At 44.0% G+C, this 19,394-nt stretch overlaps 1 protein-coding gene across 1 annotated transcript; it reads left to right on the forward strand.

The window, feature by feature from the left end:
* Positions 1 to 1,082: 1,082 nt before the first annotated feature.
* Positions 1,083 to 3,006, forward strand: LOC129822510 (uncharacterized protein DDB_G0271670-like; the record flags this gene model as incomplete). Its single annotated transcript, XM_055880824.1, is given in 2 exon segments — positions 1,083 to 1,681; positions 1,683 to 3,006. Coding segments are annotated over 2 exon segments (1,923 nt in total), but the record flags the coding sequence as incomplete, so codon positions are not given.
* Positions 3,007 to 19,394: the final 16,388 nt, after the last annotated feature.

The following is a 19,394-nucleotide window of genomic DNA, read 5'->3' on the forward strand; positions in this document are numbered from 1 at the left end:
TGAGGAACTTAAAACTTACTACCCTCTCCACTACTGTCCCTTCGATGTGGATAGGGGGGTGCTCCCTCTGCTGTTTCCTGAAGTCCACGATCATCTCCTTTGTTTTGTTGACGTTGAGTGAGAGGTTGTTTTCCTGACACCACACTCCGAGTGCCCTCACCTCGTCCCTGTAGGGCGTCTCGTCGTTGTTGGTAATCTAGCCAGCTACTGTTGTGTCGTCTGCCACCTTGATGATTGAGTTGGAGGCGTGCATGGCCACGCAGTCGTGGGTGAACAGGGAGTAAAGGAGGAGGCTGAGCACCCACCCTTGTGGGGCCCCAGTGTTGAGGGTCAGCAAAGTTTCCTACCTTCACCACCTGGGGGGCTGCCCGTCAGAAAGTCCAGGATCCAATTGCACAGGGCGGGGTTGAGACCCAGGGCCTCCACCTTGATAATGAGCTTGGAGGGTACTATGGTGTTGAATGCTGAGATGTAGTCAACGAACAGCATTCTTACATAGGTATTCCTCTTGTCCAGATGGGATAGGACATTGTTTGGTGTGATGGCGATTGCGATTGCGTCGTCTGTGGACCTGTGGACCTTCTTGGGTACAGGAACAATGGTATCCATCTTGAAGCATGTGGGGACAACAGACTGGGATAGGAAGCGATTGAATATGTCCTTAAACACACCAGACAGCTGGTCTGCGCATGCTTTGAGGATGCCGCTAGGGATGCTGTCTGGGCCTGCAGACGGCATCACATCAGACACATTTAAACCAGTCAGTCCATCATGTTGCTTACTCTAAACACATAGAGGACATTGATACATTCACTCACAACCGACCGCTGTCCCAACTGCACTGGATAGATAGGTACATATGCTGATACAATTTACTTTGCATTAAGTAGTCCAACAGCACAAGGAACTAATTAATGTTTGAACACATTCTTCTTGGTCATGGGCATTCTGAAGCGCCGGCCAGAGGGAGGCCTCTCGATCTGAGGGTGTAGAGGGTGGGAGGGGTCGCCAAGAGAGGGAGAGAGAAAGAAAGAGAGGGAGAGGGAGAGAGAGAGAGAAAGTTCATATTTGAATACAGTAATAATAGTAGTAGTAACATTAGTAGTAGTAATAGTAGTAATAGGAGTAGTAATAGTAGTAGTAACACTAGTAATAGTAGTAGTAATAATAGTAGTAGTAGTAGTAATAGTAGTAGTAGTAGTAGTAATAGTAGTAGTAGTAATAGTAGTAGTAATAGTAGTGGTAGTAGTAGTAGCAATAGTAGTAGTAGTAATAGTAGTAATAGTAGTAGTAGTATTAGTAGTAATAGTAGTAGTAAGAGTAGTAGTAATAGTAGTGGTAGTAATAGTAGTCATAGTAATAGTAGTAATATTAGTGGTAGTAACAGTAGTAGTAGTAATAGTAGTAATAGTAGTAGTAATAGTAGTAGTAGTAATAGTAGTAGTAATAGTAGTGGTAGTAACAGTAGTATCAGTAATAGTAGTAATAATAGTAGTAATAGTAGTAGTAATGGTAGTGGTAGTAATAGTAGTAGTAGTAATAGTAGTGGTAGTAACAGTAGTAGTAGTAATAGTAGTAATAGTAGTAGTAATAGTAGTAGTAATAGTAGTGGTAGTAATAGTAGTAGTAGTAGTAGTAGTGGTAGTAGTGGCAGTAATAGTAGTAGTAGTAGTAGTAGTGTAAAATACGAGTAGTAGTAATAGTAGTAATAGTAGTAGTAGTAATAGTAGTAATGGTATTAGTAATAGTAGTAGTAATATTAGTAGTAGTAGCAGCAGCAGTAGTAGTAGTAGTAATAGTAGTAGTAGTAACAGTGGTAGTAATAGTAGTAGTAACACTAGTAATAGTAGTAGTAATAATAGTAGTAGTAGTAGTAATAGTAGTAGTAGTAGTAGTAATAGTAGTAGTAGTAATAGTAGTAGTAATAGTAGTGGTAGTAGTAGTAGCAATAGTAGTAGTAGTAAGAGTAGTAATAGTAGTAGTAGTATTAGTAGTAATAGTAGTAGTAAGAGTAGTAGTAATAGTAGTGGTAGTAATAGTAGTCATAGTAATAGTAGTAATATTAGTGGTAGTAACAGTAGTAGTAGTAATAGTAGTAATAGTAGTAGTAATAGTAGTAGTAGTAATAGTAGTAGTAATAGTAGTGGTAGTAACAGTAGTAGTAGTAATATTAGTAATAGTAGTAGTAATAGTAGTAGTAATAGTAGTGGTAGTAATAGTAGTAGTAGTAGTAGTAGTAGTAGTAGTAATAGTAGTAGTAGTAGTAGTAATAGTAGTAGTAGTAATAGTAGTAGTAATAGTAGTGGTAGTAGTAGTAGCAATAGTAGTAGTAGTAAGAGTAGTAATAGTAGTAGTAGTATTAGTAGTAATAGTAGTAGTAAGAGTAGTAGTAATAGTAGTGGTAGTAATAGTAGTCATAGTAATAGTAGTAATATTAGTGGTAGTAATAGTAGTAGTAGCAATAGTAGTAAAAGTAGTAGTAGTAGTAGTAATAGTAATAGTAGTAGTAATAGTAATAGTAGTAATAGTAATAGTAGTAGTAATACTAGTAATAGTAGTAGTAATAATAGTAGTGGTAGTAGTAATAGTAGTAGTAGTAATAGTAGTAATAGTAGTAGTAATAGTAGTGATAGTAGTAGTAGTAACAGTAGTAGTAGTAGTAGTAGTGGTAGTACTTGCAGTAATAGTAGTAGTAGTAGTAGTAGTAGTAGCAGTAATAGTAGTAATAGTAGTAGTAGTAATAGTAGTAATAGTAGTAGTAATAGTAGTAGTAGTAATAGTAGTAATAGTAGTAGTAATAGTAGTAGTAATATTAGTAGTAGTAGTAGCAGCAGCAGTAGTAGTAGTAGTAATAGTAGTAGTAGTAGTAATAGTAGTAATATTAGTAGTAATAGTAGTAATAGTAGTAGTAGCAGCAGCAGTAGTACTAGTAGTAGCATCAGTAGTAGTAGTAGTAATAGTAGTAGTAGTGGTAATAGTAGTAGTAATAGTAGTAGTAGTAAATAAAATAGACGTAAATAAAATAGACGACCTACGAGGAAGATTAAACTACCAACAGGACTTCAAAAATGGTAATATCTTATGCTTCATGGAGTCATGGTTGAATGACGACATTATCAACATACAGCTGGCTGGTTACGCTGTATCGGCAGGATAGAACAGTGGCGCCTGGTTAGACAAGGGGGGGTGGACTATGCATTTATGTAAACAACAGCTGGTGCACGATATCTAAGGAAGTCTCAAGGTTTTGCTCGCCTGAGGTAGAGTATCTCATGATAAGCTGTAGACCACACTATCCTTCTAAAGAGTTTTCATCTGCATTTTTCGTAGCTGTCTACATACCACCACAGACCGATGCTGGCACTAAGACCGCACTCAATGAGCTGTATTCCTCCATAAGCAAACAGGAAAATGCTCATCCAGAGGCGGCACTCCTAGTGGCCGGAGACTTTAATGCAGGGAAACTTAAATCAGTTCTACCAAATCTCTATCAACATGTTAAATGTGCAACCAGAGGGAAAAAAATTCTAGATCACCTGTACTCCACACACAGAGACGCGTACAAAGCTCTCCGTCGCCCTCCATTTGGTAAATACGACCACAACTCTATCCTCCTGATTCCAACTTACAAGCAAATATTAAAGCAGAAAACACCAATGACTCGGTCTATAAAAAAATGGTCATATGATGCTAAACTACAAAACTGCTTTGCTATCACAGACTGGAACATATTCCGGGATTCTTCCAATGACATTGAGGAATACACCACATCAGTCACTGGCTTTATCAATAAGTGCATTGAGGCCGTCGTCCCCACAGTAACTGTACGTACATACCCCAACCAGAAGCCATGGATTACAGGCAACATTCGCGCTGAGCTAAAGGATAAAGCTGCCGCTTTCAAGGTACGGGACTCTAACCCAGAAGCTTACAAGAAATCCTGCTATGCCCTGCGACGAACCACCAAACAGGCAAAGCGTCAATACAGGGCTAAGATTGAATCATACTACACCGGCTCCGACGCTCGATTGTGGACTACAGGAAAAGGAGCACCGAGCACGTCCCCATTCTCATTGACGGGGCTGTAGTGGAGCAGGTTGAGAGCTTCAAATTCCTTGGTGTCCACATCAACAACAAACTAGATTGGTCCAAACACACCAAGACAGTTGCGAAGAGGGCACTACAAAACCTATTCCCGATCAGGAGACTGAAAATATTTGGCATCGGTCCTCAGAACCTCAAAATGTTCTACAGCTGCACCACCGAGAGCATCCTGACTGGTGGCATTACTGCCTGGTATGGCAACTGCTCGGCCTCCGACCGCAAGGCACTACAGAGGGTAGTGTGTACGGCCCAGTACATCACTGGGGCTAAGCTGCCTGCCATCCAGGACCTCTATACCAGGCGGTGTCAGTGGAAGGCCCTAAAAATTGTCAAAGACTCCAGCCACTCTAGTCATAGACTGTTCTCTCTGCTATCACATGGCAAGCAGAACCGGAGCGCCAAGTCTAGGTCCAAGAGGCTTCTAAACAGCTTCTACCACCAAGCCATAAGACTCCTGAACATCTAATCAATTGGCTACCCAGACTATTTGCATTGCAACCCCCCCTCTTTTACGCCGCTGCTACTCTCTGTTTATTATCTATGCATAGTCACTTTAACAACCCTACCTACATGTACATATTACCTCAATTACCTCGAATAACCGGTGCCCCAGCACATTGGCTCTGTACCGGTACTGTCACATTCCTGACCTTATTTCCTTTATTTTGTCTTTGTTTAGTATGGTCAGGACGTGAGCTGGGTGGGCATTCTATGTTATGTGTTTCTATGTTGGGTTCTTTTCAATTAGCCTGATATGGTTCTCAATCAGGGGCAGGTGTTTTACGTTTCCTCTGATTGAGAACCATAGGCTGTTCTCACTGTTTGTTTGTGGGTGATTGTTCCTGTGTTAGTGTTTATGCCACACGGGACTGTTTCGTTTGTGAGTTTGTTCCTGTTCGTGCGTTCTTCGTTGTCTGTAAGTTCTCATGTTCAGGTCTGTTTACGTTGTTTATTGTTTTGTAGTTTGTTAAGAGTTTTTTCGTGTTCGTCTTTTGTTAAATAAATCATTGTCTTCATACCTCGCTGCATATTGGTCCGATCCTTGCTCCTCCTCAGATGAGGAGGAGAACGAACGTTACAGGTACCCCCTGTATATAGTCTTGCTATTGTTATTTTACTGCTGCTCTTTAACTGCTTGTTACTTTTGTTTCTTATTCTTATTTTTTTAAACTGCATTGTTGGGTAGGGGCTTGTAAGTAAGCATTTCACTGTAAGGTCTACTCCTGTGGTATTCGGCACGTGTGACTAATACGATTTGATTTGATTTAATAATAACTTTACCGGACCTCTTTAGTTGTACTCATGATTACTTAAAAATACCTCCTCTCTTGTCTGTGAGTTCTCTCAATATTCATCTCTCAATATTCAAATAATTTTTCCAGATTCTTTCAAATGTATTAAATAGTCCTGGTGGTTTTAGATAGGTCTTTCAGCATTTGGGGGCCGCCAGCCAAAGGGTACAACTCATAAAGTGGGGTAGGAAAACATAATGGCAAAATGGCTCTTTTACAATCATGACAATGCAGAGGGTTTGTACTTCAGGCATTGCACATGTCAGTTATGTCAGCCACGGCTGTAAATAACTGTGTGGTTAATGCCTGGAGGTGTGTGATGGTATCTGCTGAGGAGTTGGAGGGCCTGGTGCCATCGGGGGGAGAGGGGCCTGGGGCTTAGGGGGAGAGGAGGACTGGGGTCTGGGCAAGAGGGGGACTAGAGGTTGGATGAGGCTTGAGATGGGGAGGGTTCCGGGCCTGAGAGAATATGGGGGATTGGATTGTCTGGTACAGTCGAGGGCCTAGGGCTTATGGGGAGAGGGGGTCTGGGGGTGAGGATTGGGATGGGGCTTGGGATGTGGTTTAGGAGGAGAGGGCCATGGCTGTAAATCACAGTGTGGTAATGCCTGGACGTGTGACAGGATCTACACAAAAATGGGTTCCAAAAGGGTTTTCGGCTGTCCCCGTAGGATAACCCTTTTTGGTTCCAGGTAGAATTATTTGGGGTTTCATGTAGAACCCTCTGGGGAAAGGATTCTAAGTGTAACCCAATAGGGTTCTACCTGGAGCCAAAAAGGTTTCTCCTATAGGGGACTCTGTGTGAGGGGAGGTCTGGAGGCGTATAGGTGGTTCTGAGAGGGAAAAGGGTCCTGGACGTGTGACATGATTTGGTAATTAACTGGTTGGACTGGTGCTTGGTCTTAATGTGACAGGGGGACTCCGGCTAGGGCCTGTGGGTTACTGGGAGAGGGGGACTGGAGGCTGGGGGGGCAGGGAGGGATGGACTGGAAGGTGGGAATGGGACTGAAAGAGAGACTACTGGGGTAGATAGGCCCGTGTCTTAATGTAAGTGTATGAGGGGGACTGGTGTTTGGATGGGGCTGTATGGGTCTAAGTGTGAGAGAGTGTTTAAAGAGTTTATAGCTGAGGAGAAAACAAATAGCACTCTTTTCCCAAATAGCACTATTTTCCCAAATAGCACTCTATTCCCTATGTAGTGCACTATATTTGACCAGGGCCCATACCCAGCCTAACCCTAGCTTCATGTCCACATCCTGGTTCAACTCTAACCCTCTGACACAACCCTTATCCTAACTTTAATCCTTACCATAGCTTCATGTCCACATTCCAGTTCAACCCGAAACTTTAACCACAACCACAGCACTAACCCTAACCTTAGCCTGCATCTCCTACAACCACAGCACTAACCCTAACCTTAGCCTGCATCTCCTACAACCACAGCACTAACCCTAACCTTAGCCTGAATCTCCTACAACCACAGCACTAACCCTAACCTTAGCCTGCATCTCCTACAACCACAGCACTAACCCTAACCTTAGCCTGAATCTCCTACAACCACAGCACTAACCTTAACCTTAGCCTGAATCTCCTACAACCACAGCACTAACCCTAAACTTAGCCTGAATCTCCTACAACCACAGCACTAACCCTAACCTTAGCCTGAATCTTCTATAACCACAGTCTACCCCTAACCTTAGCCTGAATCTTCTATAACCACAGCACTAACCCTAACCTTAGCCTGAATCTCCTACAACCACAGCACTAACCCTAACCTTAGCCTGCATCTCCTACAACCACAGCACTAACCCTAACCTTAGCCTGAATCTCCTACAACCACAGCACTAACCCTAACCTTAGCCTGAATCTTCTATAACCACAGTCTAACCCTAACATTAGCCTGAATCTTCTATAACCAAAGTCTAACCCTAACCTTAGCCTGAAACTCCTACAACCACAGCACTAACCCTAACCTTAGCCTGAATCTTCTATAACCAAAGTCTAACCCTAACCTTAGCCTGAATCTTATATAACCAAAGTCTAACCCTAACCTTAGCCTAAATCTTCTATAACCAAAGTCTAACCCTAACCTTAGCCTGAATCTTCTATAACCAAAGTCTAACCCTAACCTTAGCCTGAATCTTCTATAACCACAGAACTAACCCTAACCTTAGCCTGAATCTTCTATAACCAAAGTCGAACCCTAACCGTAGCCTGAATCTTCTATAACCACAGAACTAACCCTAACCTTAGCCTGAATCTTCTATAACCACAGAACTAACCCTAACCTTAGCCTGAATCTTCTATAACCAAAGTCTAACCCTAACCTTAGCCTGAATCTTCTATAACCAAAGTCTAACCCTAACCTTAGCCTGAATCTTCTATAACCACCGCATTAACCCTAACCTTAGCCTGAATCTTCTACAACCACAGAACTACATTTACATTACATTTAAGTCATTTAGCAGACGCTCTTATCCAGAGCGACTTACAAATTGGTGCATTCACCTTATGACATCCAGTGGAACAGCCACTTTACAATAGTGCATCTAAATCTTTTAAGGGGGGGGGGGGGGGGGGGGGTCAGAAGGATTGCTTTATCCTATCCTAGGTATTCCTTAAAGAGGTGGGGTTTCAGGTGTCTCCGGAAGGTGGTGATTGACTCCGCTGTCCTGGCGTCGTGAGGGAGTTTGTTCCACCATTGGGGTGCCAGAGCAGCGAACAGTTTTGACTGGGCTGAACTAACCATATATTCATGTCTACATTCCGGTTCAACCTTAACCCTAGCTTCAAAAGTAGTGCACTATACAGGGAATATAGGGTGCCATTTGGGACGTAAACGAAGAGGGAGGTATTAATCAGCACATGCTATGTCTGCTGGCTGTGTGGATGCTTCATCACATCTGGCCTGCTGCAGTGATTTACAGGAACACCTGCAGGTGCTGTTCTGCTTCACTCTGCTCCTCACAGCATTCTGGGGAAGAGGGAGAGAAGGGGAGGGAGAGGTGAAGAGGGAGAGAGGAGGAGGAGAGAGGAGGCAGGTCCTTCATTCTGTGGGAGACAAAGGTTGCATCCTAAATGGCACCCTGTTCCCTATTTAGTGCACTACTTTTGACTAGAGCCCTATGGGACCTGGTCAAAAGTAATGCACTAAATAGGGAATAGGGTGCTATTTGGGATGCAAACGAGAGAGGCAGACCCCTTCTACAGTAAAGTCTGCCATATGTTTCCACATGATAAGGAAGGGAAAGAGGGAAAAGGAGGTCAGACACAGTGCTGGAGTCAACAGGCCCCTCTCCTCCTCTCTTCCCTCATCCCCCTCTCCTGCATGTAGATTTATGTGGGTATCTAAAGGGAGCAGAGGGGGTCTGAGGGGGACTGTGTCTGGGAACTGTGTCTGGGGACTGTGTCTGGGGACTGGGGTGCCTGGTCCAGGAGGATGTTATTCTAAACAGTATCTCAGGGAACTAGAGAAAGAATGAACAGGACATCACATAGAAACAACTTCCTCTTTGGCTGTATCCCAAATGGCACCCCATTTATTCTTTACACAGTGCTCTACTTATGACCAGAACTCTATGGGCCCTGGTCAAAAGTAATGCACTATACAGGGAATAGGGTGCCATTTTGGACACAGAGTGAGTGTGTCAGCAGCACAGTATAAATTAGTCTGCTGATTGCAATCTACAAGGCAGTATATGTACAGTATACTGTGTGTTAGAGTAACATTACAGGAATCATAACCTCGCACAGGGTGCTCAGAGACTAGGGAGTGTGAATGTTGGGATTCCCCAGTAGAGTCATTAGCAATGATGTAGTATTCAGGCTGCTGTTAAGAAGGGCAGAATCACTGGTTAGGAGGCTACCTGATATCATCTCTCTGACATGACAGTTATTTCCTGCTGTACTCTATGCATCCAAAATGGCACCCTATTCCCTATATTGTACACTACTTTTGACCAAAGCTCATAGGGAATGCAGGGAAAAGGGTGCCATTAGAGACGCAGTGTATCACTGAATCTGTGGGCTCTCCATTGGAAAGTCTCCAAACTTGGTGTCAAAATAGCCACAAGTGATAAGCACCAATGTACTCAAATGCAACACAGCTCTACTTACCAAAACAGTGATGACTGAATTCCAAACTGCAATGTAAATGTTAATGTACAGTAGGACCATATTGTATGTTGTACATAAAAATGTGCTGTACAAAAGTTTTTACTTGACTCTGGAAAGTTGTTAAAAAGAACATGAGAAAACCTACCATTATGGAGCAGCTGTAGCTATACAGTACTGTGCCTCAGAGTTCTGCACGTTCTATAAGAAATCGACTGAAAGTCGACTGATTTATCCAGAATTCCCTGCTTGAATTGTTCAAAAAAGTTTTGTTTTAATTCCATCAAACGAGATTCCAAGGTCTTTAATTTTCTCTTTCCCATTGGCAGTCCAAAGCTTCTATGGTTCAATCCACACTGCTTTTATTGCATTCCTCAGTCCAAGCAAAACTACTACAGTATCAGTGGCTCGCAGTAAACACATTGCTATTGCTTCACTTCATTGAGATCCATCCGTCAAAATACTTAAATTAACAACGAGGTTTAGGTCTGTATTTGAACTCAGGAGATGTTGGAGTGGGTTGTTTGTTATCCTCCTGAGGCCAGTAGCAATGCACAGTACAGCTGGTTCAATATTACTACTGGTACAATCCCACTGACAGCTACTGTCTAGTTGGAAGACTTCTGACATGTTCTAGATCTCGGTTCCCAAACCAACTTCATGTCATATTGCTCTCCTTAACCACCTTTTGAAACATGTATGTTCTCTGAGGAGCAGAACACCAGAAACAGAGTATCTTTTTTCCAGACATTTCTATCAGAAGGATTTCAAGGAGAGTCTGTCACTCCAGGTCGATCCTCATAGCTCAGATCTGTCTAAGGGGGTTCTGTCTAGTTTTCAATAAATATTCCACTGACAGTATTTCATAATAACTATCAATCTTACAGGGATTTATGGAGAAGATAAAAAAATTAAAATAATAGTCAAATGAATGTATTTTTCCCAAATAGGATAGCATACACTCTAACGTCCTTAGATGGGCTAAATGAAACATGCATGGTCCTTAAAGACTAAGTTTGTAGCTTCCACAGCACTGTGAAATAAGAATATCTGGGGGGATCAGAGAGTGAAAAAGCAACAGTGATAAACTTAACGTAAGAAAACACAACTAAAAGATTTACCTCTGCTGCTGCTGCTACGTGCATGCAGGGCCCCTGTTCACAACCCTCTGTGTGCCAACCACTGGTAGCTAGCTAGAGCTCACAAAAACACATTTAGAAAAGGGTTTTAACGCTTCAATGAAAATGCCAACAGGCCCCTTGTGGGATTTACGACATCTAAATTGCTCAGTGTGTTTACTTGCGGCCGGCTTCTGACTAGTCATGGATCTGATGGTCTGTTGCTGCAGGTAAATTTAACGGGTGTATCAAGGCCTCCTGGTGGGGTAGTGGGGTAGTGGGGGGGATGCTGGGGCAGCTGCTCTCCTACTGGTTGGTGAATTTCCTGGTTGGGTTTTATAGGCAGCAGGCTCGCACGGCATCCACAGGGTCAGACTGGCAGACTGACACAGAAAGCAGCCTGTGAACCACAGCAACACTCCTGTGAATGAGGAGGAACGGAGAGGAATTACATCATATACCCTATATAGTGCTCTAATTTTGCCCTGGTCAAAACTAGTGCACTACATAGGGAATAGGGTGCCACTTGGGACGCATATAAAGTCTATGTATCCATAAGCTATTTTTGTCCTCCGAAGAGAATGAGTTAATAAAAAATACTAAATAAATGTAAAATAGTCTTTAAGCCCATTCTCTTTGGACCCACTCTCCAGCTCAGGCCTTCTCTGAGTTCCCAAAGATGCCTGAAAAGATTCTGATGGTAAAATTGACAGTTTTTTCATGGTTCTGGGCTTACACTGGAAAGAAGAAACCTTGAGAGAGGAGAGGACGAATGGGAGAGAGAGAGAGAGAGAGATAGAGAGAGAGAGGGAGAGAGGGAGAGAGGGGGGAGAGGGACAGACAGGGTAAACAAACTTGAGTAAATACTGTTTCATATCTTCTACTCTGCCAAAAGCAATTTTATTGCAATCCAAATAAACAAAAACAAAAACACCATATATTCCTTAAGGATGAGGTCTAGATTAATGAGTGCCCCACGTTGATATGCAAAGTACAAATACATTGGGTAAAATATGTTAAAATCTGTTCCCCTATCCAGTTTCCACTGGAGAGGATAAACGATGATGACAGATCAGAAGTATCTCCGTTCTGTTGATGGCTTCTGTCCATATAGCTAAACTTCTACCAATGGGAACAGCTGATGTATTTCATTGCTAAAAGGAATACTTGAGTAGTACATCTGCAATCTACAACAAACATCTTACCACATGTTAACAGCCTATCAATCTCTCAACACTTTGAGATAAACATATATATTAAGCTTGATACCTCGCTCTATACTCTATATATCAACTCTACTCACTACTACTCAATCTATGCAGTGTGGTCCCATTTCTCTATTTTCAACCAGGTCAAGCTACAGGACTGTTTTGTAGCACAGATTGGAATATGTTCCGGGATTTATCCGGCAACATTAAGGAGTTTACCACATCAGTCACCCCCTTAGTTAATAAGTGCATTGACGACATCGTCCTCACAGGGACCGTACATACATACCCCAACCAGAAGTCATGGATTGCAGGCAGCATCCACTCTGAGCTAAAGGCAAGAGCTGCCACTTTCAAGGAGTGGGACACTATTCTGGACGCTTATAAGAAATCCCGCTAAGACCTCCGACGAGCCATCAAACAGGAAAAGCAACAATACAGGACTAAGATCGAATCCTAGTACGCCGGCTCTGACGCTCGACAGATGTGGCATGGCTTGCAAACTATCACGGATTACAAAGGGAAACCCAGCCGTGAGCTGCATAGCAACACAAACCTACCAAATGAGCTAAATGCGTTCTATGCTCGCTTTGAGGCAAGCAACACTGAACCATGCATGAGAGCACCAGCTGTTCCGGACGACTGTGTGATCTCACTCTCTGTAGCCGATGTGAGTAATACCTTTAAACAGGTTAACATTAGTAGGGTGGCGCGCCAGATACCAGGATACGTACTCAGAGCATACGCTGACCAGCTGGCAAGCATCTTCACTGACATTTTCAGCCTGACCCGGTCTGTAATACCAACTTGTTTCTATCAGATCACCATATAGTCCCGGTGCCCAAGGACGCCAAGGTAACCAGCCTAAATGACTATCGCCCTGTAGCACTCACATCTATGGCCATGAAATGCTTTGAAAGGCAGATCATGGTCCACATCAACACATCCCAGACAACCTGGACCCACTACAATTCGCATACCACCCCAACAGATCCACAGATCTCTATTGCGCTCCACTGCCTTCACCCACCTGGACAAAAGGAATACCTACAGCATTTAACAGCATAGTCCCCTCCAAGCTCATCACCAAGCGTGGGACCCTGGGACTAAACACCTCCTTCTGCAACTGGATCCTGGACTTCCTGACGGGCAGCCTATAGGGAGGAGATCAGAGACATGGCAGTGTGGTGCTATGACAACAACCTCTCCCTCTATGTCAGCAAGACAAAGGAGCTGATCGTGGACAACAGGAAACGGACAGGCGAGCAAGCACCCATCCACATCGATTGGGCTGTAGTTGAGCGGGTCGAGAGCTTAAAGTTCCTCGGTGTCCCCATCACCAAGGACTTTAGATGGTCCACACACACCCACACAGTTGTGAAGATGGCCCGACAGCGCCTCTTCCCCCTCAGGATATTGAAAAGATTTGGCATTGGCTCTCAGATCCTTAAAAAGTTCCACAGCTGCATCATTGAGAGCATATTGACTGGCTTGATCACCGCTTGGCACAGCAACTGCAAGGCACCCGACCACAAGGCGATACAGAGTGGGATGAGTACGGCAGAGTACATCCATTGGGTGGAGCTCCCTGCCATCCAGGACCTCTATACCAGAGGAAGGCCCCAAAAATGATCAGACTCCAGCCACCTAGCAACAAGGCTGATGAATAGCTAATCAAATGGCTACCCGGACAACCTGCATTGACCTTTTTTTAAGCAAATCTCTTGCACTGACTCTATGCACACACACTAGACTCTACCCACACACTCGCACATACTTACAGTGACACCCCAACACATACATACATATACTTTCATACCCACTATGTGTGCTGCTGCTACAGCTCAGTCTACTGTCTATCATGTTGCCTAGTCACTTCACCTCTACCTATGTGTACATAGCTACCTCAATTACATCGTATCCCTGCACATTGACTCGGTACTGGTATAGCCATGTTATTTTTCCTCGTAATTGTTGTTCTGACTGGAACCTCAGGAATCCTGAGTGATTACTATGGAACGGAACGCTCTGCATCTTGTTGCCATGGCAACACCCACATCTTCTGTCCAGCAGCCTGGACCTCACCTCTCACACCAGTGATCCATTAGTTTAACCACTACCACAACCCTGAACCAGGTCAAGAATGGGTTGTGTGTAACGACGGGTGAGTGAAAATGAATGAGGAGTCAACTGCGAAATGTACGGGAAAACGCTTTAATGTCCTTAGAAAACGTAACAGGTCCAAACATGGGTGAATGCCCAAAACACTGGCGCTAAACAAAACCCAAACCTTGTTACAAGCACTGGACAGCGAAAAACCCAAAACAGACACGATACATCACCAAACGTAACAACCAATAAGCCCGCACAAACACTAGCGGGCAAAACGAACCTAAATAGCACCCATCCCAAAACCCCAACAAGGAACAGGTGAAACAATTAGACAGACATAAACGAAAAGGAAAAAGGGATCGGTGGCAGCTAGTAGACCGGCGACGACGACCGCCGAGCGCCACCCGAACAGGAAGAGGAGCCACCTTCGGTGGTATTCGAGACATTGTGTTGCAGACATGAGTCGGGCTCCTTTTGGTAGCACCATCAACACGTTGTTTTTTCCCATGGGAGACCCGGATTCAGGTTCCGTCGTGACAGTTGCGTCCCAAATGGTACCCTATTCCCTTTATAGTGCAGTACTTTTGACCTGGTCCCATATGGCTCTGGGTTCAATTTAAGATGCACACATGGTCAATGCAACTGTGGGCAATAGGTATCAAAGCATACAAGATCAAAGAAACCACATTTCCAGTCTACAGTAAGAATTTGCAGGCTAAAGTTTGAGAGAGTGTTGTCATTCTGTTCAGGTAGCAGGTAGTGGATTATTGATAAGCTTTTGTATTGACTCTGCATGTCACGTCTGCCTTGCTCCATCCTCCAAACGCAAGCCCTTCAGCCTTCAGCAACAATTATGCTGCTATTCCTCTCTTTCCTTCATCTGCTGTTTTCAAACCCTTGAGAAAACCACAAGGCTTTGATGGATATAAACGAGAGTAAGTAATTGTTATCCGTCTAGTCATTCATTCTATTCCTATCGTTGTCTTTTCAGGGGTTTTAAATCTGGATGTCTACTACAGTCACGCAGAATACAGATCCATAATGATGATGTACTTCTCCCTCCCAGATACAACACTGATTAAACCACTGGGTGGAAAAACCCTTGACAGCTTGTTTGAAATGGCACATTATAGATACTATAAAAGGATCATCTCCATATGCTATATACTATAAACACCGTGCAGTGTTTGTAATTGTCTTCCCAGAGAATAATGACATAGCAGGCAAGACATCCACAGTGTGGTGTATTGCCATGTTTTTCTAAGGTTCTCCCTCGCTCGCTCTCTCTCTCTCTCTCTCTCTCTCTCTCTCTCTCTCTCTCTCTCTCTCTCTCTCTCTCTCTCTCTCTCTCTCTCTCTCTCTCTCTCTCTCTCTCTCTCTCTCTCTCTCTCTCTCTCTCTCTCTCTCTCTCTCTGTCTCCTCTGTCTCTCTCTCTCTGTCTCTCTGTCTCTCTCTCTCTCTCTCTCTCTCTCTCTCTCTCTCTCTCCTCTCTCTCTCTCTCTCTCTCTCTCTCTCTCTCTCTCTCTCTCTGTCTCTCTCTCTCTCTCTCTCTGTCTCTCTGTCTCTCTCTCTCTCTCTCTCTCTCTCTCTGTCTCCCTCTCTCTCTCTCTGTCTCTCTGTCTCTCTCTCTCTGTCTCTCGCTCTCTCTCTCTCTCTCTCTCTCTCTCTCTCTCTCTCTCTCTCTCTCTCTCTCTCTCTCTCTCTCTCTCTCTCTCTCTCTCTCTCTCTCTCTCTCTCTCTCTCTCTCTCTCCTCTCTCTCCTCTCTCTCCGGTGCTCTGATTGCTGCAGTAGGAACACACACTTTCTCTCTCTCTCTCCAGTGCTGATTGCTGCAATAGGAACACAGAGGTCTGTGTCAGGACAGGTCGCCTGCCAACATCTGGAAGCGCACTTAATGACCATTAAAACACAAGACGAACCCTTCACTAAAATGGCAGGAGGTAGGAGGACAGGGAGGGGGGGGGGGGGGGCAGTGGTCGAAGAAGTCTCACGCTCCCCTCACATGCACTCAGGCAGCGGCTCCGTCAGCTCTGGGACATTGGCCTTCACCAGGGCTCCATACATGAAGCTTTTCAATTTAATAGGACCATGTTCTCTGTTAATGGCTGCCAGTGAAATCACTTTTCTCCTGTGTGTGGCTTTTTGTGTACAAGGTTAGCCTCAGAGCCATAGAGCCTGATACTGTATTTACAATACAATCATCTAGGGAGACCATTGATGTGTTCTGACTGTTGACTTTTACATTGAGATTGTGTTCTCAGCCTGGCAATATAAGCATTAGATAAATTAAATTAATAAATAATTTAACACCCAGGACTGTACAGTATATTACTCATAATAACCACTATCATGCAATGTGATAAAAGGATAATTGGGACTATATCAACAATGGACTAATAAAACAAATACCAAAATATATTTTTGGGGTGAAGTTTTCCTTTAACACAGCAATTGCACTGAAATGCACAGGATTAAATTAACATTGTCATAACAAAACACATGATCAAACACTGTGCAATGTTTAACGGTGAGAAATCGCAGAATGGTGATTTTACTAATTGACTGAAGAGTTTGACTGTGTGATATTAGGTGGCTTCTTGTGTAAATATTTTCCGTCTGGATTTTAATGATTTGTATGTAACAGAAATGCATTTTGCTCTGCAGTTACAGGTTTTACAGTGACATGCCAGTACAGCTGAGCATTTCCAGTTTCCTCTGGTCTTGTGCAACTCAGGCCAGGAAGGTGGCTCCTGTCCTGATCTCCTCTCTTCCGCTTGGAGAAAGCAAAACAACTGGTTTATCAATTCAGAGCAGCGAGTCCTTGAGAAGACGACCGGCGAGCGTACCTCTTTGTGGTCCGTGAATAATGCTGGAGGTCAAGGGTGAGGTCAGAGGATGTTGAGTCTGTCACTCTCTTCAACCACTAAGTAAAAACATTCTACAGGCATTTTTCACTGGCTAACACGGACGGAACTACTGGCTCGCAGGCAGTCGGACCTTCCAAACTCTTCCAAACACGCAACATGTGAAATGGTTTTAACATCCAGGTTCAAAACAGCTAGAGGAGCGACATTGTTTCATAGGCTTTTATTTCAGACACTCCCCTCAGGCTCCTGGGTATCTGTTTGTAGGAGCATTGTATACTGTATACTGTAAATTAGGGGTGTCAAGTGATCCGGCCCCCAAGGGGGTCTAATCCACAAGGGTGGTTTGATTAAAAACAATATACATATGTATATATATATATATATATGTATATATATATATATATACACTGCTCAAAAAAATTAAGGGAACACTTAAACAACACAATGTAACTCCAAGTCAATCACACTTCTGTGAAATCAAACTGTCCACTTAGGAAGCAACACTGATTGACAATACATTTCACATGCTGTTGTGCAAATGGAACAGACAAAAGGTGGAAATTATAGGCAATTAGCAAGACACCCCCCAAAACAGGAGTGATTCTGCAGGTGGTGACCACAGACCACTTCTCAGTTCCTATGCTTCCTGGCTGATGTTTTGGTCACTTTTGAATGCTGGCGGTGCTCTCACTCTAGTGGTAGCATGAGACGGAGTCTACAACCCACACAAGTGGTTCAGGTAGAGCAGTTCATCCAGGATGGCACATCAATGCGAACTGTGGCAAAAAGGTTTGCTGTGTCTGTCAGCGTAGTGTCCAGAGCATGCAGGCGCTACCAGGAGACTGGCCAGTACATCAGGAGACGTGGAGGAGGCCGTAGGAGGGCAACAACCCAGCAGCAGGACCGCTACCTCCGCCTTTGTGCAAGAGGTGCACTGCCAGCGCCCTGCAAAATGACCTCCAGCAGGCCACAAATATGCATGTGTCTGCTCAAACGGTCAGAAACAGACTCCATGAGGGTGGTATGAGGGCCCGACGTCCACAGGTGGGGGTTGTGCTTACAGCCCAACACCGTGCAGGACGTTTGGCATTTGCCAGAGAACACCAAGATTGGCAAATTCGCCACTGGCGCCCTGTGCTCTTCAAAGATGAAAGCAAGTTCATACTGAGCACATGTGACAGACGTGACAGTCTGGAGACGCCGTGGAGAACGTTCTGCTGCCTGCAACATCCTCCAGCATGACCGGTTTGGCGATGGGTCAGTCATGGTGTGGGGTGGCATTTCTTTGTGGGGCCGCACAGCCCTCCATGTGCTCGCCAGAGGTAGCCTGACTGCCATTAGGTACCGAGATGAGATCCTCAGACCCCTTGTGAGACCATATGCTGACACATGCACATTTGTGGCCTGCTGGAGGTCATTTTGCAGGGCTCTGGCAGTGCACCTTCTTGCACTAAGGCGGAGGTAGCGGTCCTGCTGCTGGGTTGTTGCCCTCCTACGGCCTCCTCCACGTCTCCTGATGTACTGGCCTGTCTCCTGGTAGCGCCTGCATGCTCTGGACACTACGCTGACAGACACAGCAAACCTTTTTGCCACAGTTCGCATTGATGGGCCATCCTGGATGAACTGCACTACCTGAGCCACTTGTGTGGGTTGTAGACTCCGTCTCATGCTACCACTAGAGCGAGAGCACCGCCAGCATTCAAAAGTGACCAAAACATCAGCCAGGAAGCATAGGAACTGAGAAGTGGTCTGTGGTCACCACCTACAGAATCACTCCTGTTTTGGGGGGTGTCTTGCTAATTGCCTATAATTTCCACCTTTTGTCTATTCCATTTGCACAACAGCATGTGAAATGTATTGTCAATCAGTGTTGCTTCCTAAGTGGACAGTTTGATTTCACAGAAGTGTGATTGACTTGGAGTTACATTGTGTTGTTTAAGTGTTCCCTTTATTTTTTTGAGCAGTGTATATATATATACAGTATATCCTTGGGGGGAGAACAAACTCAAGATACTTTAAAATAACTAAAACCAAATCGAAACTGTGAAGAAATTATAATGGATCTACATTTATTCAATGACTTGATTGTCCAGCTCGCTAATAATCACTAAACAGTCAGGGAGCATCGAAGATTCCAAAAACGATGGATAGAGACATTTTTTTTGCTAATTTTGACAGCAAGGAAATATAACACATTTTCAGGGTGGCCCTCCGAAACCTCGTTGAAGACCAAATGTGGCCCCCGGGAAAAAAAGATTTTGACACCCCTGCTGTAAATGCATAGACCTACTTCTAACTATGCTCTACATATCGAAACACATGATTGCTGATGAGTAGTGTATTTATTCAATGTAAAGTCTATGGCGTCTCTAGGTCCTTTGCTTATCTGCTTCATGTTTTCTCCAATGATAAACATCCTGGACCTGGTATGTAAGGGTTTGTATTCTCTCTCAATCAGCAACTCAGTTTAAAGTCTCTGCTGGGTGTTTGCCTTGAAAGATGAGCTTCAGAGAGAGAGAATATGAACAAAGGAGACCCCAAATGGCACCCTATTCCCATTATGGGATATTCCCCTATAG

Source organism: Salvelinus fontinalis, chromosome 24, assembly GCF_029448725.1.
Source record: "Salvelinus fontinalis isolate EN_2023a chromosome 24, ASM2944872v1, whole genome shotgun sequence".
Lineage (NCBI taxonomy): Eukaryota > Metazoa > Chordata > Actinopteri > Salmoniformes > Salmonidae > Salvelinus > Salvelinus fontinalis.